Source organism: Entelurus aequoreus, linkage group LG23 (genome assembly GCF_033978785.1).
Source record: "Entelurus aequoreus isolate RoL-2023_Sb linkage group LG23, RoL_Eaeq_v1.1, whole genome shotgun sequence".
Lineage (NCBI taxonomy): Eukaryota > Metazoa > Chordata > Actinopteri > Syngnathiformes > Syngnathidae > Entelurus > Entelurus aequoreus.
In genome coordinates this window covers 26,994,601-27,014,007 of record NC_084753.1, presented here as the reverse complement: position 1 = coordinate 27,014,007, position 19,407 = coordinate 26,994,601, and the positions used below count along the sequence as shown (strand labels likewise).

At 41.0% G+C, this 19,407-nt stretch overlaps 1 protein-coding gene across 2 annotated transcripts in view; it reads left to right on the top strand.

Moving 5' to 3' along the window:
• The window catches only part of prdm1c (PR domain containing 1c, with ZNF domain), a 35,932-nt gene extending 16,738 nt beyond the window's left edge, over positions 1 to 19,194 (top strand). The window contains exons 3-7 of one of the 2 annotated variants that reach the window (XM_062034986.1): positions 4,272 to 4,391; positions 8,617 to 8,869; positions 17,062 to 18,005; positions 18,084 to 18,212; positions 18,365 to 19,194. In XM_062034986.1, coding sequence (XP_061890970.1) covers positions 4,272 to 4,391; positions 8,617 to 8,869; positions 17,062 to 18,005; positions 18,084 to 18,212; positions 18,365 to 18,910 — 1,992 coding nt within the window. In that variant the 3' untranslated portion in view covers positions 18,911 to 19,194. The remainder of the gene's footprint in view (positions 1 to 4,271; positions 4,392 to 8,616; positions 8,870 to 17,061; positions 18,006 to 18,083; positions 18,213 to 18,364) is intronic. The other variant, XM_062034987.1, reaches the window with a different exon arrangement.
• The last annotated feature ends 213 nt before the right edge of the window (positions 19,195 to 19,407 follow it).

Here is a 19,407-nt window from a genome sequence, read left to right as displayed (position 1 = left end):
TGATCAAGTATGGCACATAGAATGGATCTGCTATCCCCGTTTAAATAAAAAAAAATCATTTCAGTAGGCCTTTAAACTCCTCATAGGAAGTCGCCATTTGTTATAACTTTGTGACATGATACAATGCACATTAATGAACATATCAAATATAAATGTGACAGATTGTAGCCAAAGGCTGATTTCTATCAGCATTTCATTGCAAAGAAACAAGTCCAGCTCAGCCTTATAGTGTGTTGTATTTTTCACAAGTGGGAAGCCGGTCCCTGAGAATAAAGCCTGCATAAAACCGGGTCCGTGGTGCAAAAATGGTTGGGGACCACTGATATAAAGGATTAACTTTAAAGACATGGTGGTGTCAAAAGTCTGACAAGATGAGATGATGCTTCCTTTTAAAATCTGTCTCAGGACACCAAAGAGGAGGATATGTTACAACTACTAATGTCACAAAAGACAGGCCATGGAGCTGCCTTCAAGGGTTATGGAGACTTGTCTAGTCGGGAAAGGGGGGAGATGCCCGTGATACTTTATCCTTGTTTAAGCGCCCCGGGGGCTCGAGAGGGGTGCGTTTCACACCTGGATGTGACAGAACATGAGTCGCGGTTAAATTTTAATGCGCGGAAAGACAACAAAGATGGCTGATTGGCTTATGAAATATTCAACAGGCGGAGTCTAGGAGGACAATCTTCTCACGGTCTCTCTGGACAACACCGCCACTTGATGAGCTTGTTTTCTGCTTACATCTCATCGTTATGTTGGTCCAAATACACCTGAGACCAGAGGTCTGGGAGACGAGGCACGGCAGCTTGGGGAAAATAAAGAAAACCTTTTGTTTTAATAGAAATAAATGATTTTATTTCATCTGTGGCTCTCTACCCAACATCATAGTTTAGTGTAATTTCAGCCCACGAAGCCTCAGCAGCTAATATTTAACTACAGTATATTATGGTAGTATTGAATCCCACGAGCACAGGGATGTCAAACTGGTTTTCATTGAGGGCCACATGGCAGTTATGGCTGCCATCAGAGGACCGCTTGTAACAGTGATTAACGTATGAATTTGCCTCTAGATTTCATTATTAATTATATAAATTGTTCTAAGTAGACTGTCGATTTTACAGTAAAAACTTGACATTTACAAATTTTTACTGTAAAATATAGTGTTGTTTTTTTTATTTTTTACAACATTTTACGGTAAATGGAAAAACAGTACCACTGTTTTTTTTGGTTGGGTTTTTAGGGAAAAAGTTGGCAGCTTAGTTGCCAGAATTTTTGTGTTAAATTTACAACATTATATTGTTAATGAAAAAATAGTACAAGTTTTTTTATTTTTTTTTATTCTGGCAACTTAGCTGCCAGTTTTTCCACCATAAAAACAAATGTATCGTGTTTCCATTTACAGTAATTTCTCTGCCTTCTTGTTTTTAAATACACTGCTTGCCTATCTGTTTTTATCCAGTGCTTTCATGCTTTTATTTCTATCTTTATCTATGTTTCTGTTTTATCTAATTTTCATCTAGTGTGTCATGTTTTCATTTTTATTTTAATTTTTTATTATATATTCTAACTTTCTATTTTATTTATTTTTTTATACTTTGTAGCCCTTTGATATTTTAACAAATGTAAAGGGCGTTACAAATGTAAAAAATTATTATCATTATTATTATTATTAATACACCGTTAAAAACAACAACCATGGATTTTACTCTAAAAATATTGCAGCTCTGTCAACAGAATTTTAATGCGAAAAAAATTGTACTTTTTTTTTCAATTTACAGTAATATGCTGAAAAGAACACCGTCATTTTTATTAATTTGATGGGTAGTTTGATGTAAAATCATAAGTCAAGCAGATATTTAAGTTTTTTTTTTTTTTTTAGACAAAACATTTTTGGAAAGTATTATATACCAAGAACTATAAAAATGGGACCCATTACCTCCCTGCTTGGCACTCAGTATCAAGGGTTGGAATTGGGGGTTAAATCACCAAAATGATTCCCGAGCGTGGGCACTGCTGCTGCTCACTGCTCCCCTCACCTCCCAGGGGGTGGAACAAGGGGATGGGTCAAATGAAGAAGGTAATTTCACCCCACCTAGTGTGTGTGACTATCAGTGGTACTTTAACTTTAATAAATACTGTAATATATGTTGCAATTATAGATACTATTAAAGTTGAAAAGGTATGCAATTTCAAGCAGTACATATATTTTTTCTGTCAAAATGAAAAAAATCCATTACATTTAGTGAGAAGATATTAAGTACTTTATTGACACATATTTCCAGGTGTTTGCGGGCCAGATTAAATGATGTCGCAGGCCAGATCTAGCCCCCAGGCCTTGAGTTTGACACCTGTGCACTAGCAAGAACACTACCTACTAAGGGTGCTGGGAAAAATCGATTCACATCCGAATTGCAATTTTCATTTACTATGATTTTAAATTGATTCTAAATTTACAAGGGGAGGGCATTTTTTTTAAGCCATCTCTGCACTTAGCAACAGCCAAGAGGCGCTTTTGTAACAGGCTTTAATTTGAAATTTTTCTACCAAATAATATATTGCGAGAATCGTTTTCAATTGATAGTTGATTTTAAATTGACCGAGTCCAGGAGAGATGAATATTTGTAATATCTTTAGGCCTACTATAGCTCAGGTTCAATATAGCTGCTGATATAACTAGTTACCAAATTTGGTCACGTGGTTAAAACATGATTCTGAAGTGAATAATTTGTGCAGCTCTCAGCCACACCCATAGTCTACCTGCAGTGGCCCACATTTAAGTTAATTGAGTTGGAGACCCCTGGATTATAGTTCGCTATGTCTGTGTGGTTCTCAAAACAGAGGAAAAAAGTGCCAATGATTCGCTGGGATCAGATATGCATTTTATACTACTACTAACTCTTATACTTAAATGCCTGCCTCTCACTGTCCCAGAACTACAAAAACTACACCCAAAACCAGTGAAGTTGGTAAATGAAAACAAAATACAATGATGTGCAAATCCTTTTCAACTTATATTCAATTGAATAGACTGCAAAGACAAGATATTTAACTTTCAAACTGAGAAATTTTGTTATGTTTTGCAAATATTAGCTCATTTGGAATTTGATGCCTGCAACATGTTTAAAAAAAGCTGGCACAAGTGGCACAAAAGACTGAGAAAGTTGAGGAATGCTCATCAAAAACTTATTTGGAACATCCCACAGGTGAACAGGCTAATTGGGAACAGGTGGGTGCCATGATTGGGTATAAAAGCAGCTTCCATGAAATGCTCAGTCATTCACAAACAAGAATGGGATGAGGGTCACCACTTTGTGAACAAATGCATGAGCAAATTGTTCAACAGTTTAAGAACAACATTTCTCAACAAGCTAATGCAAGGAATTTAGGGATTTCACCATCTACGGTCCGTAATATCATCAAAAGGTTGCAGAGAATCTGGAAAGATCACTGCACGTAAGCAATGATATTATGGACCTTCGATCCCTCAGGGGACCACATGGGCTCAGGAACACTTCAAAAAACCACTGTCAGTAACTACAGTTCGTCGCTACATCTGTAAGTGCAAGTTAAAACTCTACTATGCAAAGCGAAAGCCATTTATCAACAACACCCAGAAACGCTCCCGTCTTCGCTGGGCCCGAGCTCATCTAAGATGGACTGATGCAAAGTGGAAAAGTGTTCTGTGGTCTAACGAGTCCACATTTCAAATAGTTTTTTGGAAACTGTGGACGTCGTGTACTTCGGACCAAAGAAAGGAAAAGAACCATCCGGATTGTTATAGGCACAAAGTTGAAAAGCCAGCATCTGTGATGGTATGGGGGTGTATTAGTGACCAAAGCATGGGTAACTAACACATCTGTGAAGGCACCATTAATGCTGAAAGGTACATACAGGTTTTGGAGCAACATATGTTGCCATCCAAGCAACGTTATCATGGAAACTACAAAATTGCACAAACTTTACATTCACTTTGCATTAAGACTTGTAGATCTGACCACACCCAGAAAAACACCAATGGCCAACTAGCTCAGAGGAGCAGAACATCACCTAGTGTTACAAAGTTGTGTGCAAACTAGGATAAGTCCAAAAGAGCCGTAGTCTGCATGTACAATTGATTCCCAGAGGCCAATTATCCAGAGAATTGACCTTTTTCAATGTGGGTGTGGAAAGCCAGTATCTGATCCTCTTGATTAGGTTTTTAACCAATCCAGATGCTTGACTAGGCCTTCGGTTTGTAAGCTATCCTTCAATGACATGTGTTCTGTGTTGGACAGGTGCTTGGTGTGACTAGCAAGGAGTTGATTCCAAAAGGAACCCGCTTTGGACCTCTAATAGGGGCAATGTACACCAACGAAACACTGCTGAAAGACGCCAATAGAAAGTATTTCTGGAGGGTAAGTAAGCATGTTCTGTTGCAAAACCATTGACTTCCTCTATCTCCGTCTGAGGCGTTGACTCTCTCTCCATCTGAGACATGAATGCGACCTCGCTGTGGGACCGGTTAGCCGTTGTGGGTTTTGCCTCCTGTGAAGTTATGACTATCAGCCATCGCCATCATGACTTGCGGCTGCCTGGGGGTCACATGTTCACAGCTGTTTGGTTTCAGTGACGCAGCGCTTTTCCTTTCTGCACGCTCGTCTCTGCCAGTAAATACGACCGTGCAAAAGTCCTCGCTTTTCCAGGGTAGCGAGGATGTGGCTTTTGAGCCTGAGAACTGTTAACCTTCCAAATGAGCAGCAGCTGGATCACTTTTAATGACAGACTCTCACGTGTGAACAAACTGAAAGAACGGCGTGACAAAACTTGCAACTGAAACCTGCGGCAACCAAAATGAAAACTTATTTCAAAGGCCTACTGAAATGAATTTTTTTTATTTAAACGGGAATAGCAGATCCATTCTATGTGTCATACTTGATCATTTCGCGATATTGCCATATTTTTGCTGAAAGGATTTAGTATAGAACAACAACGATAAAGGTCACAACTTTTGGTCGCTGATAAAAAAAAAGCCTTGCCTATACCGGAAGTAGCGTGACGTCACAGGAGGAAGGATTCCTCACAATTCCCCGTTGTTTACAATGGAGCGAGAGAGATTCGGACCGAGAAAGCGACGATTACCCCATTAATTTGAGCGAGGATGAAAGATTCGTGGATGAGGAACGTTAGAGTGAAGGACTAGAGAGGCAGTGCAGGGTGTATCTTTTTTCGCTCTGACCGTAACTTAAAGTTAAAGTAAAGTACCAATGATTGTCACACACACACTAGGTGTGGTGAAATTTGTCCTCTGCATTTGACCCATCACCTTGTTTACCTCCTGGGAGGTGAGGGGAGCAGTGGGCAGCAGCGGTGCCGCGCCCGGGAATCATTTTGGTGATTTAACCCCCAATTCCAACCCTTGATGCTGAGTGCCAAGCAGGGAGGTAATGGGTCCCATTTTTTTATAGTCTTTGGTATGACTCGGCCGGGGTTTGAACTCACAACCTACCGATCTCAGGGCGGACACTCTAGCCACTAGGCCACTGAGTAGGTACAAGCTGGCTCATTGGATTCCACACTCTCTCCTTTTTGTATTGTGGATCACGGATTTGTATTTTAAACCACCTCGGATACTATATCCTCTTGAAAATGAGAGTCAAGAACGCGAAACACTTTAGCTACGGAGCTAACGTGATAGCATCAGGCTCAAATGCAGATAGAAACAAAATTTAAAAAAACCCTGACTGGAAGGATGGACAGAAGATCAACAATACTATTAAACCATGAACATGTAAATACACGGTTAATAATTTTCAGCTTGGCGAAGCTTAACAATGCTGTGTTGCTAACGACGCCATTGAAGGTAACTTAGCTACGGAGCGGCGGCGGGCGTTGTAGCTTTCGACGACACCCCGGCCGCCATCAGAGTCGGCAAGAAACATATATTTCCCCAAAGTTACGTACGTGACATGCACATAGCGAAACGCACGTACGGGCAAGCGATCAAATGTTTGGAAGCCAAAGCTGTACTCACGGTAGCGCATCTGCTATCCAGCTCAAACACAACACAACCTACACAACACAACCTCCTGGTTGTGTTGCTGTAGTCCGCCGCTAATACACCGATCGCACCTACAACTTTCTTCTTTGCAGTCTCCATTGGCCATTAAACAAATTGCAAAAGATTCACCAACACAGATGTCCAGAATACTGTGGAATTTTCCGATGAAAACAGAGCAGTTTGTATGGTGACACATTGGGTCCGAATACTTCCGTTGCCATCGTGACGTCACGCGCATACGTCATCATACATAGACGTTTTCAAGCGGAAGTTTCCCGGGAAATTTAAAATTGCACTTTATAAGTTAACCCGGCCGTATTGGCATGTGTTGCAATGTTAAGATTTCATCATTGATATATAAACTATCAGACTGCGTGGTCGGTAGTAGTGGGTTTCAGTAGGCCTTTAAACTACAAATAAACATACACACTCTTAGTTGTATTTCAGTGTAGCGACAAGTATACAACATATTTGATAATAAATGCTCACAAAAACAACTCTATTCATGAAGAATTAGGCTATTTTCATTTTTCATATTATTATTTTATTAATTCCAACAAATATTAGCATTTTCGTGAGTTCCTTAAGTTCCCCAACCTATCATATTGTTGGGGTAGTACAAACCCAAAACCAGTGAAGTTGTCACGTTGTGTAAATGGTAAATAAAAACAGAATACAATGATTTGCAAACCCTTTTCAACCTATACTCAATTGAATAGACTGCAAAGACAAGATATTTAACGTTCGAACTGGTAAACTTTGTTATTTTTTTTGCAAATATTAGCTCATTTGGAATTTTGATGCCGGCGACATGTTTCAAAAAAGCTGGCACAAGTGGCAAAAAAGACGGGGAAAGTTGAGGAATGCTCATCAAAAACTAATTTGGAACATCCCACAGGTGAAGAGGTGGGTGCCATGATTGGGTATAAAAGCAGTTTCCATGAAATGCTCAGTCATTCACGAACAAGGATGGGGCGAGGGTCACCACTTTGTGAACAAAAACAGTTTAAAAACAACATTTCTCAACCCGCTATTGCAAGGAATTTAGGGGTTTCACCAGTAATATCATCAAAAGCTTCAGAGAATCTGCAGAAAACCAACATTGAATGCCCGTCACCTTCGATCCCTCAGGCGGTACTGCATCAAAAACCGACATCAATGTGCATCAGGAACACTTCAGAAAACCACTGTCAGTAACTACAGTTCGTTGCTACATCGGGAAGTGCAAGTTAAAACTACTATGCAAAGCGAAAGCCATTTATCAACAACACCCAGAAACGCCACCGGCTTCGCTGGGCCCGAGCTCATCTAAGATGGACTGATGCAAAGTGGAAAAGTGTTCTGTGGTCTGACGAGTCCACATTTGAAATAGTTTTTGGAAACTCTGGACGTCGTGTCCTCCAGACAAAAGAGGAAAAGAACCATTCGGATTGTTATAGGCGCAAAGTTGAAAAGCCAGCATCTGTGATGGTATGGGGGTGTATTAGTGCCCAAGGCATGGGTAACTTACACATCTGTGAAGGCACCATTAATGCTGAAAGGTACATACAGGTTTTAGAGCAACATATGTTGCCATCCAAGCAACGTTATCATGGACGCCCCTGCTTATTACAGCAAGACAATGCCAAGCAACGTGTTACAACAGCATGGCTTCATAGTAAAAGAGTGCGGGTACTAGACTGGCCTGCCTGTAGTCCAGACCTGTCTCCCATTGAAAATGTGTGGCACAATATGAAGCCTAAAATACCACAACGGAGACCCCGGACTCTTGAACAACTTAAGCTGTACATCAAGCAAGAATGGGAAACAAATTCCACCTGAAAAGCTTCAAAAATTGGTCTCCTCAGTTCCCAAACGTTTACTGAGTGTTGTTAAAAGGAAAGGCCATGTAACACAGTGGTGAACATGCCCCTGTGTCAACTTTTTTGCAATGTGTTGCTGCCATTAAATTCTAAGTTAATGATTAGTTTCTCAATTCGAACATTAAATATCTTGTCTTTGCAGTCTATTCAAATGAATATAAGTTGAAAAGGATTTGCAAATCATTGTATTCTGTTTGGATTTACGAACTTTACTGGTTTTGGGTTTCGTAAATAAAATATATTTTAAGTATATATTTTTGAAAGGAATATTTTTAAATTTTTCGAAAAAAAATAAAAAAATGAATATACAGTATGCTTCTCAGTGTCGATGATAACAGTGTTCAGTTTGTCAATGTGGTACAGTTATATTGCACACTATCGTCTAGCTTTGGCTGAAGATAAATGAATGAAATAAAATGACCTTTAAGTATGCAAGGGATTAAACGAGTACATCTGAGGAAAAACAATAATATTGAGGAATTATGATTAATTCACAGAGGTGATGATACAGTGAGTCACGGTGTATACAGAACACCTTAAATTTACTTCCTGTGCTACTTTTTGCCATAAAGACCAGCGGCGCCTATCTCAGAGAGATTATATCGCATTTACCATAAAAGCTTCAGGCAGCCTGTGACTTCATAGTTTCGGGTTCAGAGCGCGTCATAAAGCTGATTAGTCATCAACCGCTGAACACATGTGTGATTGCGTCCCGCTCAGGTCTTCTGCGAGGGCACTTTACACCACATCCTGGATGGTTTGAATGAGGAGCAGAGCAACTGGATGCGATACGTGAACCCAGCCTGCAACGTAGAGGAGCAGAACCTGGTGGCGTGCCAGAGTGGTCTGGACATCTACTTCTACACTATTAAGCCCCTTCAGGCTGGCCAGGAGCTGCTGGTGTGGTACTGCTCGGAATTAGCCCAACGCTGTAACTACCCTCCCTTTGGACTGCTCGCCATGGACTGTGCAGGTCAGTTGATATTATAGATGTCCGATAATGGCTTTTTTGCTGGTATCCGATATTCCGATATTGTCCAACTCTTAATCACCGTTTCCGATATCAACCGATACCGATATTTACAGTCGTGGAATTAACACATTATTATGCCTAATTTTGTTGTGATGCCCCGCTTGATGCATTAAACAATGTAACTTTACCATGAATTGATTAACGTGGACCCCGACTTAAAGGCCTACTGAAATGAAATGTTTTTATTTTAATGGGGATAGCAGATCCATTCTATGTGTCATACTTGATCATTTCGGGATATTGCCATATTTTTGCTGAAAGGATTTAGTAGAGAACAACGACGGTAAAGGTCACAACTTTTGGTCGCTGATAAAAAAAGCCTTGCCTGTACCGGAAGTAGCGTGACGTCACCGGAGGAAGGACTTCTCACATTTTCCCGTTGTTTACAATGCAGCGAGAGAGATTCGGACCGAGAAAGCGACGATTACCCCATTAATTTGAGCGAGGATGAAAGATTCGTGGATGAGGAAAGTGAGAGTGAAGGACTACAGTGCAGTGCAGGACGTATCTTTTTTCGCTCTGACCGTAACTTAGGTACAAGGGTTCATTGGATCCCACACTTTCTCCTTTTTCTATTGTGGATCACGGATTTGTATTTTAAACCACCTCGGATACTATATCCTCTTGAAAATGAGAGTCGAGAACGCAAAATGGACATTCACAGTGACTTTTATCTCCACGACAATACATCGGCAAAGCTCTTTAGCTACTGAGCTAACGTGATAGCATCGGGCTCAAATGCAGATAGAAACAAAATAAATAAATCCCTGACTGGAAGGATAGACAGAAGATCAACAATACTATTAAACCATGGACATGTAACTACACGGTTAATAATTCCCAGCTTGGCGAAGCTTAACAATGCTAACGACGCCATTGAAGCTAACTTAGCAACGGGACCTCACAGAGCTATGATAAAAACATTAGCGCTCCACCTACGCCAGCCAGCCCTCATCTGCTCATCAACACCCGTGCTCACCTGCGTTCCAGCGATTGACGGAAGGACGAAGGACTTCACCCGATCATCCGTTGGGTCGGTGCCTAGCGTCGGCTAGCGCGTCTGCTATCCAAGTCAAAGTCCTCCTGGTTGTGTTGCTACAGCCAGCCGCTAATACACCGATCCCACCTACAACTTTCTTCTTTGCAGTCTTCATTGTTCATTAAACAAATTGCAAAAGATTCACCAACACAGATGTCCAGAATACTGTGGAATTTTGAGATGAAAACAGAGCTTTTTTGTATTGGATTCAATGGTGTACCAATACTTCCGTTTCAACGATTGACGTCACGCGCATACGTCATCATACATAGACGTTTTCAACCGGAAGTTTCCCGGGAAATTTAAAATTGCACATTATAAGTTAACCCGGCCGTATTGGCATGTGTTGCAATGTTAAGATTTCATCATTGATATATAAACTATCAGACTGCGTGGTCGGTAGTAGTGGCTTTCAGTAGGCCTTTAAGCAAGTTGAAAAACTTGTGTTACCATTTAGTGGTCATTTGTACGGCGTATGTACTGTACTCTGCAATCTACTAATACAAGTTTCAATCAATCAATCAAAAACAAGGTTTTCCAAAATAAGAGAACAACTTCAACTCCAGTTATGGAAACAAGTGCCAACACGGCACTGCCATATTTATTATTGAAGTCACAAAGTGCATTATTTTTTTTAACATGCTTCAAAACAGCAGCTTGGAATTTGGGACATGCTCTCCCTGAGATCATCCTGATACCCACTACAACTATGGGAAATACTATACTTTGACTTTCACAAAGTGCATTATTTTTTTTAAACATGCCTCAAAACAACAGCTACAAAAACAATGAAGGCACACAGCTTCAGTCCAGAGTATACTAGAGCATACCTGCCAACCTTGAGACCTCCGAATTCGGGTGATGGGGGGTTGGGAGCGGGGTTTGGTGGTAGTGGGGGGGTGTATATTGTAGCGTCCCGGAAGAGTTAGTGCTGCAAGGGGTTCTGGGTATTTGTTCTGTTGTGTTACGGTGCGGATGTTCTCCCGAAATGTGTTTGTCATTCTTGTTTGGTGTGGGTTCCCAGTGTGGCGCATATTTGTGACAGTGTTGAAGTTGTTTATACGGCTACCCTCAGTGTGACCTGTATGGCTGTTGATCAAGTATGCCTTGCATTCACTTATGTGTGTGTAAAAGCCGCATATATTATGTGACTGGGCCGGCACGCTGTTTGTATGGAGGGAAAGCGGACGTGACGACAGGTTGTAGAGGACACTAAAGGCAGTGCCTTTAAGGCACGCCCCCAATAATGTTGTCCGGGTGGAAATCGGGAGAATGGTTGCCCCGGGAGATTTTCGGGAGGGGCACTGAAATTCGCGAGTCTCCCGGGAAAATCGGGAGGGTGAAACCGATACCGATAATTTCCGATATTACATTTTAAAGCATTTATCGGCCGATATTATCGGACATCTCTAGTTGATATCAGTAAATATTTAATCAGGTTTTTGGGGAAAAAAAGTAGTACGTATTCCCAGAGACCAGACCTTTAGGCTGCCATTGCAAATCTTTAACCAAAATATACAGTACAGGCCAAAAGTTAGGACACACCTTCTCCTCATTCAATGCGATTTCTTTATTTTCATGACTATTTACATTGTAGATTGTCACTGAAGGCATCAAAACTATGAATGAACACGTGTGGAGTTATGTACTAAACAAAAGAAGGTGAAAATAACTGAAAACATGTTTTATATTCTAGTTTCTTCAAAATAGCCACCCTTTGCTCTGATTACTGCTTTGCACACTCTTGGCATTCTCTCCATGAGCTTCAAGAGGTAGTCACCTGAAATGGTTTCCACTTCACAGGTGTGCCTTATCAGGGTTGATAAGTGGAATTTCTTGCTTTATCACCCGTTGTGTTGCGAATGAGAAGGTGTGTCCAAACGTTTGGCCTGTACCGTATGTGTTTTTAAAAAGCATCACATACCAACAACTTCTATCTATCAATCAATGTTTATACTGCTTATCCTGTTCAGAGTCACAAGGTACAGCTTGTTAAAGCAATCACTCTTCACAAACATCTGCATGAACCACTGAAAATGGAATGTTGTAAAAAAAAAACAATCAACACATATGAGCACCAACGTACTGAATTGTTCAGCCATAACGCGAATTTGATCCATTTTTACAGTATTGTTATTCTTTGAAAAATGTCCACTTCCAAACGCCAACAGCGCATGAACAATTTATCTTGCGGGTATGTAAAGAACACAAGATTGGCAAAGTGACCTAATTTTCAAAAACGACTCAAAATGCTGTAATGTGCGTACTACACCAATAGTGGGCGGGAAACACACTACACCCATGCGCTTGTACTTCCAAGTCCTACCCTTGTCAGTTCCTATGTATAATGTATAGCCGCTAGGCTACTGTTTTCCAACCTTTGTCGAGCCAAAGTGTACATTTGACATCAGAAAAATTGCGAGAAATGACTTGGGAGTGTGTGTATATTATACCATCTAGTGGAAAAGCATTGAATTGTTATATTGGTCACTATACATCACTAGCATAAACAAAAACCCAACATACATTATTTGTAATACCGTATTTCCAGACCATAGGGCGCACCGGATTATAAGGCGCACTGCAGATGAATGGTCTATTTTTGATCTTTTTTCATATATTAGGGCGCATTAAAGGAGTCTTTTTTTTTTTTTCTAAATGGAAAACCCTTCCTTGTGGTCTACATAACATGTAATGGTGGTTCTTTGGTCAAAATGTTGCATAGATGATGTTTTACAGATCATCTTCAAGCCGCTTTCTGACAGTCGCTTCCGAATGTGCCGTTTTGTGGGCGGTCTTATTTCCGTGGCTCACCTACGACAGCGTCTTTTCTCCGTAATCTTTGTTGTCGCGGTCTAGCGTGCAAGGACGGGAGTGGAAGAAGTGTCAAAAAATGGAGCTAACTGTTTTAATGACATTCAGACTTTACTTCAATCAATAACGCAGCAGCATCTCCTCATCCGTGGCTCACTAGTGCAACAACAACGCCGGAAATGTGTCCCGTGAAAAAAACGTCCGACCGGAACCCTCTAACAACTAAAGTTCCTTGGGTGAATAATGTAAACTCACTACACCGGTATGTTTTAGCGCTTTCAGGGCGAGTTTACTGACAGATATAAGTAGGAACTTTACCCTACATTATTAGAAATGGCAACAGCGGAGGATGAATGGCCCATAACAAGAAGATAGAGAAAAAGAAGCAGCTTATCGACTATAAAGGCGGACGCGCGCTAATTTTCAGCACTTATGCAGATCCCAAATACACATCAGCAGGTTTCTTGAAGGTAAGAAAAAGTTGCTTTTGCATAATATTGTTAAACAAAACGCCAGATAATATGTCTTACCTTATACACACACCATAATAATACTCATATGTTGAAGCACAGTACAATCCATCAAGCGGTGAGGCTTCATAGCGTACCAAAGTCGTACTAAAACATTTTGTTAGATTTTAAGCGTTGTGTGTAATGTTCTATATTTTCAATGGAACATATAAAATGTTGGCGTTGTTTACTTGAGTCATATTGCAGTCGACACATATCATTCTCCCTTTCTGTCTACACACTGTGTCTGCTTGTAAGTACTCCCGTGAATGTGCGCTGCCGAACATGCTCCTCTGCTCGTAAAACCAACAATATCACGACATGTCGACAACGGGGAGGCTGGAGGTTTGGGAGACCGGTAGTTTTTAGAGGCGGTATAGTACCAAATATGATTCATTAGTATCACGGTAGAACAAAGCCCCCTTATAGCAGGGGTGTCCAAACTTTTTCCACTGAGCGCCGCACACTGAAAAATCAAAGCAATTTTGATATTTTTAATTTAAAAACCAATACAATATATGTATAAAAAAGATACATTTAGGCCTCCACTCAGACTTGATCACGGGGACCCCAACAGGTTTTTGGTCAAAAAAAATATTACAAATGTGTCATTATTTAGTATTATTATTATTATTATTCAAGGTTTAAATCTCTAGATCAACATTAGGTCTATCTGTCAATATAACGCTTTTAAAGATTTAAGTTGTATGCCATTTTTGTCAAGGAAAACCGTGTTTTTTTATGGAAAAAAACACAAAATATGCAATATTTTCCCCCAATGAAATTTTAAAGTGGAATATTTGAGATTATATAATAATTGGAGTCTTAAAAAGGTCAATAACTCATAACAACATTGATTTTAATTCTTTTTTTTTTGAGCAATGACACTTAAAAAAAAAAAAAGTCCAATAAAATTATTGGGGATCCAAAAGGGTACTGCTCAGTAAAGTTAAAAAAAAAAAATCCAACATTTTTTTAAACTTTTACCACAATAGTCTCAAGATCAACTTCAGATCTATCCGTCAATTATAAGTTTTATTGTTGTTTGTTTTTTGTTTGTTCTTTTTAGGCCCTTCTTTAAAAAAGTTAGTTTTTTAAAGGGCAACCAAAAAATATGCAACATTTTCACCCCAAAATATCTCAATGTGGAATATTTTATGTGAAGTAAATGGAGTCTTGAATAGGTAAATAATTCATGATGACATTGATTTTGATTCATTATTATTTTTTAAAGATAGAAACAGCCTGCATGGCAGCTTTGTGTTATTAGAGTAAATAATGCAACATTTTCTTGTTACATTTCACCTGTTTGCACTTTTATACCACTTTTTATGTTTTTTATTTTTTTCTCATCGTATTTTTAGAATGTGCCGTGGGGCCGTTAAAAAATTACCTGCGGGCCGCAAATGGCCCCCGGGCCGCACTTTGGACACCCCTGCCTTATAGAGACAGTTTTTTTTTTATGTCCACTTGTGACTGAGGAATGATGCTCCCAATTAAAGAAACGGCCCACTGACACATTCTTTGTGGGGGTGTTTGAGGGGCGGCTCACAAGTCACACCCACAGCCCTTTTGTTAGTTGGCGACACAAAGGAGGCACGTAGAACCCTGAATAGAGGGGTCTGTCCCCAGGTGTAGCGATAGTCCTTATAGGTAAGACGAGACCCATTTTTAGTCTTGCTTCAGTTTCTTTAACACCGCAGAGATACACAGCTGTCAGCTCATTGCTTCTCCATTCTGCACGCACAAAGACCATGCATGCTTCCAGAGGGGAAAGGTATCCACACGCCAAAATTCTCAGTCCCGCCAATGCCAATGAGTTGTTGGGCTGTCTGAGCTGTTGACAGCGCTTTGGCACGACTTATCTTATTTATTTGGCTCTTAAGTAGGAGGAGAAGTAAGAAGCGCTCCAGTGACTACTTGAACTTCCTGACAGGGCGGCCCGCTGACAGACTGATGTCTCACTGAGTCTCGGCTGTTTGTTTGCCCAGGGTAATGGGCTGAGGGGGGCAGTCGCACAGGGGAAAGAGTAGATAAGGGATGCATTGTATGTTTGTGTGGGTTTACTGTGTTAAAGAACAGGTGAAATGTGCAGGCATACCTGTGTAATTCACAGCTGGAGTGGATTAGCAAAGCATTACATTATATTGTTGCATAAACCTAATACTGTATTGTCTTATGAGATGTTTTTTTTTAGTATCTAAGGCAGGGGTCCCCAAACTTTTTGACTCGAAGGCCGCATTGTTAAAACAATTTGGCCGGGGGTCGGGCTGTATATATATATATATATATATATATATATATATATATATATATATATATATATATATATATATACATACATACATATATATACAGTACATAAATATACTGTATATGTATATATATATAAGTATATATATATACACTACCGTTCAAAAGTTTGGGGTCACATTGAAATGTCCTTATTTTTGAAGGAAAAGCACTGTACTTTTCAATGAAGATAACTTTAAACTAGTCTTAACTTTAAATAAATACACTCTATACATTGCTAATGTGGTAAATGACTATTCTAGCTGCAAATGTCTGGTTTTTGGTGCAATATCTACATAGGTGTATAGAGGCCCATTTCCAGCAACCATCACTCCAGTGTTCTAATGGTATAATGTGTTTGCTCATTGGCTCAGAAGGCTAATTGATGATTAGAAAACCCTTGTGCTATCATGTTCACACATCTGAAAACAGTTTAGCTCGTTACAGAAGCTACAACTCTGACCTTCCTTTGAGCAGATTGAGTTTCTGGAGCATCACATTTGTGGGGTCAATTAAACGCTCAAAATGGCCAGAAAAAGAGAACTTTCATCTGAAACTCGACAGTCTATTCTTGTTCTTAGAAATGAAGGCTATTCCACAAAATTGTTTGGGTGACCCCAAACTTTTGAACGGTAGTGTATATATATTATATATACCCAGGGCCCCGAGCCCGTGTCGAGTTTGCATGTTCTCCCTGTGACTGCGTGGGTTCCCTCCGTGTACTCCGGCTTCCTCCCACCTCCAAAGACATGCACCAGGGGATAGGTTGATTGGCAACACTAAATTGTCCAGGGTGTACCCCACCTTCCGTCCGTATGCAGCTGGAATAGGCTACAACCACCCCCGCGACCCTTAGAGGGGTCAATTTTAAAGCGGCCCCCAGATAACACGCCCAGGTCTGCTTTTAGGGTTAGGATAATAATATATATATATATATATATATATATATATATATATATATATATATATATATATATATATATATATATATATATATATATATATATATATATATATATATATATATAGTAGGATAGGTTCAATTACGTTACTTCAGGATGCAGAGACGGTAGGTAAAGTGCAGGCAGAAGGTCATTTTATTAGGTACCAGGCGAGAGAAAAATTATACAATTTGAGCAGGAACTCAGGAATCATCAGATCACTGTGGCTTACAGAACATAATGAGCCAGCGTGACACTGGCAGCTAAACCCTCCTGGGTGGCAATCAGGGACGGGTGAGCCTCCTAATTCCCAACCAGGAACAAGTGAGGAAAATAGCGCTCAGCAGCTGGGCTAAAGTCACTGCCGAACAAACCACAAAAGAAGAAGTAGAGCAAAATTAAACGCGCCAGACACGAAGAAACAACCCGAAACCCAAAAACTGCCACCCATGACTTTGAACAGGTTAAACGGCACAAGCTGTTTGTTTCTTCATGCAATGTCTGACCTTCTTTCTGTTTTGTTTATTGCCCTGACAGAGCATCGCTTAACTCAGAAGAAGACAGCAAAACGAGGACACAGTGTGACTGAGATCCTTCGAGAAGAGCCCAAATCCCAGTCGAGCCTTCCCCAACAAATGGAAGGTTCTTTATCAGTTTTTCCCATCGTCTACCCAATTCAGCCCCATTCTGAATCTCTCCAAAGATATGCACCCTTGACCCCTCTGCCACCATGCAATCCTCCAGCTGCCAAAAGACCAGCTTTAAGTAGCAACGTCCCTTCTGGTTTACACTTCAGCTTTCAGCACAGTACAAGCCATGTTCTAGGGAAGCCTTACCAAGAAGCCTCTGTACCGAATCAGGTTTATCCTGCTCTGAGACACGCTTCCTACCTACTGCCTCAGTACTCAACTGACAGCATTGTACCTCATCCCTACCTGTCTTATGTTGATCGACTAAAACCCTACCTGACACTGTCCACTCATTTACTGCCTTTGGATGGCTATGCACATCTCCTCCATCCTCAGGCCAGTGGACACAATAATTCCACTCTTGCACTATCAAATACCAAAGAAGACCTCAGTGCATCACCGACTTGTCAGACCAAAAAACATAAGAACCATGTACCCAAAAACTACCTCAAAACTCCTTCCAAGCATCCTGGAGATACAGACCTCCCTTTACCATGTTATGCCAGCACCACGTCCATGGTCACCTCCCTTTGCAGAGCACAACCCTCGGTTTCTCCCGGGGGATGCTCCCCTCCGTTGGGTACAGCAGCCTCCATGGACCAAGACCCTTCAAAACCCACCGCTGCCATGCAAAGTATCACAGAAGACACAATGGACCTCAGGAACACCAAGCACGCAGAGCATGTTATCGGCTACAAGACCTTGTCGTATCCACTCACCAGGCAGAATGGAAAGATCCGGTACGAGTGTAATGTCTGCAGGAAGGTCTTTGGGCAACTGTCAAACCTTAAGGTATGCCTACTTTTGCATGAAAGCATGATCGGAACATTGATAATAGTGGGAGGATATTGACTAAAGTGTTGTCCTCAGGTTCACCTGCGAGTGCACAGTGGAGAGCGTCCTTTCAGGTGTCAAACCTGCAACAAGAATTTCACCCAGTTGGCACACCTGCAGAAACACTATCTGGTGCACACTGGAGAGAAGCCCTACGAGTGCAAGGTAATTAACTTAATGAACCTTCAGTAGACCATACACGGTATGGATTGGAATACATCAACAACAATTAACCCATTAGCTCGGTTCAGCACACAAATGGGAATAACATACTGTATCATTGACTGAAACACTTCCATTGTCTTTGTTTGACACAGGTATGCCACAAGCGCTTCAGCAGCACCAGTAACCTGAAGACACACCAAAGATTACACTCTGGTGAGAGGCCATACCAGTGCAAGTTATGTTCAGCCCGCTTCACTCAATTTATCCACCTGAAGCTCCACAAACGCCTTCACACTGGAGAACGTCCACACCGGTGTCCCTGCTGCCCATGTGCTTATTTCCACCGGTGCAGCCTTCAAGTGCACCTCCAGGGCTTCTGCGCTCTGTCCGCCTCCGCCTCTCAGGGGCCCTCCCCAGAGGAACTCCACAGAGTCAACTCAGAGATCGAGAGGTTTGACGTGAGTGAAGCGGCAGAGCAACTGGAGGCGATGACGGCGGAGGCAAAGCTGGACAAGGAGGACGTGCTTGATCTCATACAAAGGATAGACAGTCGCATCTCCGGCCAACAGGATAGTGCCTTTAATCTCTTCGAATCGGCCAAGAAGGGTTTGCTTCTTCTACCTCCTCTACCTCTGCATCCAAGCAGCATCAAACTGGAGTCAGGCTGCATGTCAGAGCTTGCTAATCCAGCCGTATAATCCTTACAGGTCAACTCAGCAGCTGTCTGGCACTGTCCTATTTGAGATAAAGCCTCATCTCTAAACGACTGTTGCATCTGAAGAACCAAGTGTTGGCCTCGGAGCGGTGACACTTGCTGATTTAATGTATAAAATGTTGCTAATTTATTACATCACTCATCTATATAAACAGGGTTTGTGACATCAGAGATCACTGTCATGTCTTGCAAATGTCAGCAAAACATGTTTTTCAAACAATTTCAGTATGAGACTGTGTGCATCTGTCTTCTCAATAAAGATACGATTAAAGCAGAGGTATGACACATGTTCAGAGGAAACCTCCATTGTTTGTGGAGCAGTGTCCCTTTTGTGAGTGAGCTATGCTGACGTGGGGGAGTGAGGCGGTGATGACGTGGATGAACTTCCTGTTATGGTTTCATTTACAACGGAATGTGTCAACCCTTTACCTTACTACACACTGTAGTTCTAAATAAGAACCTGCAACTAATTTCAGACAT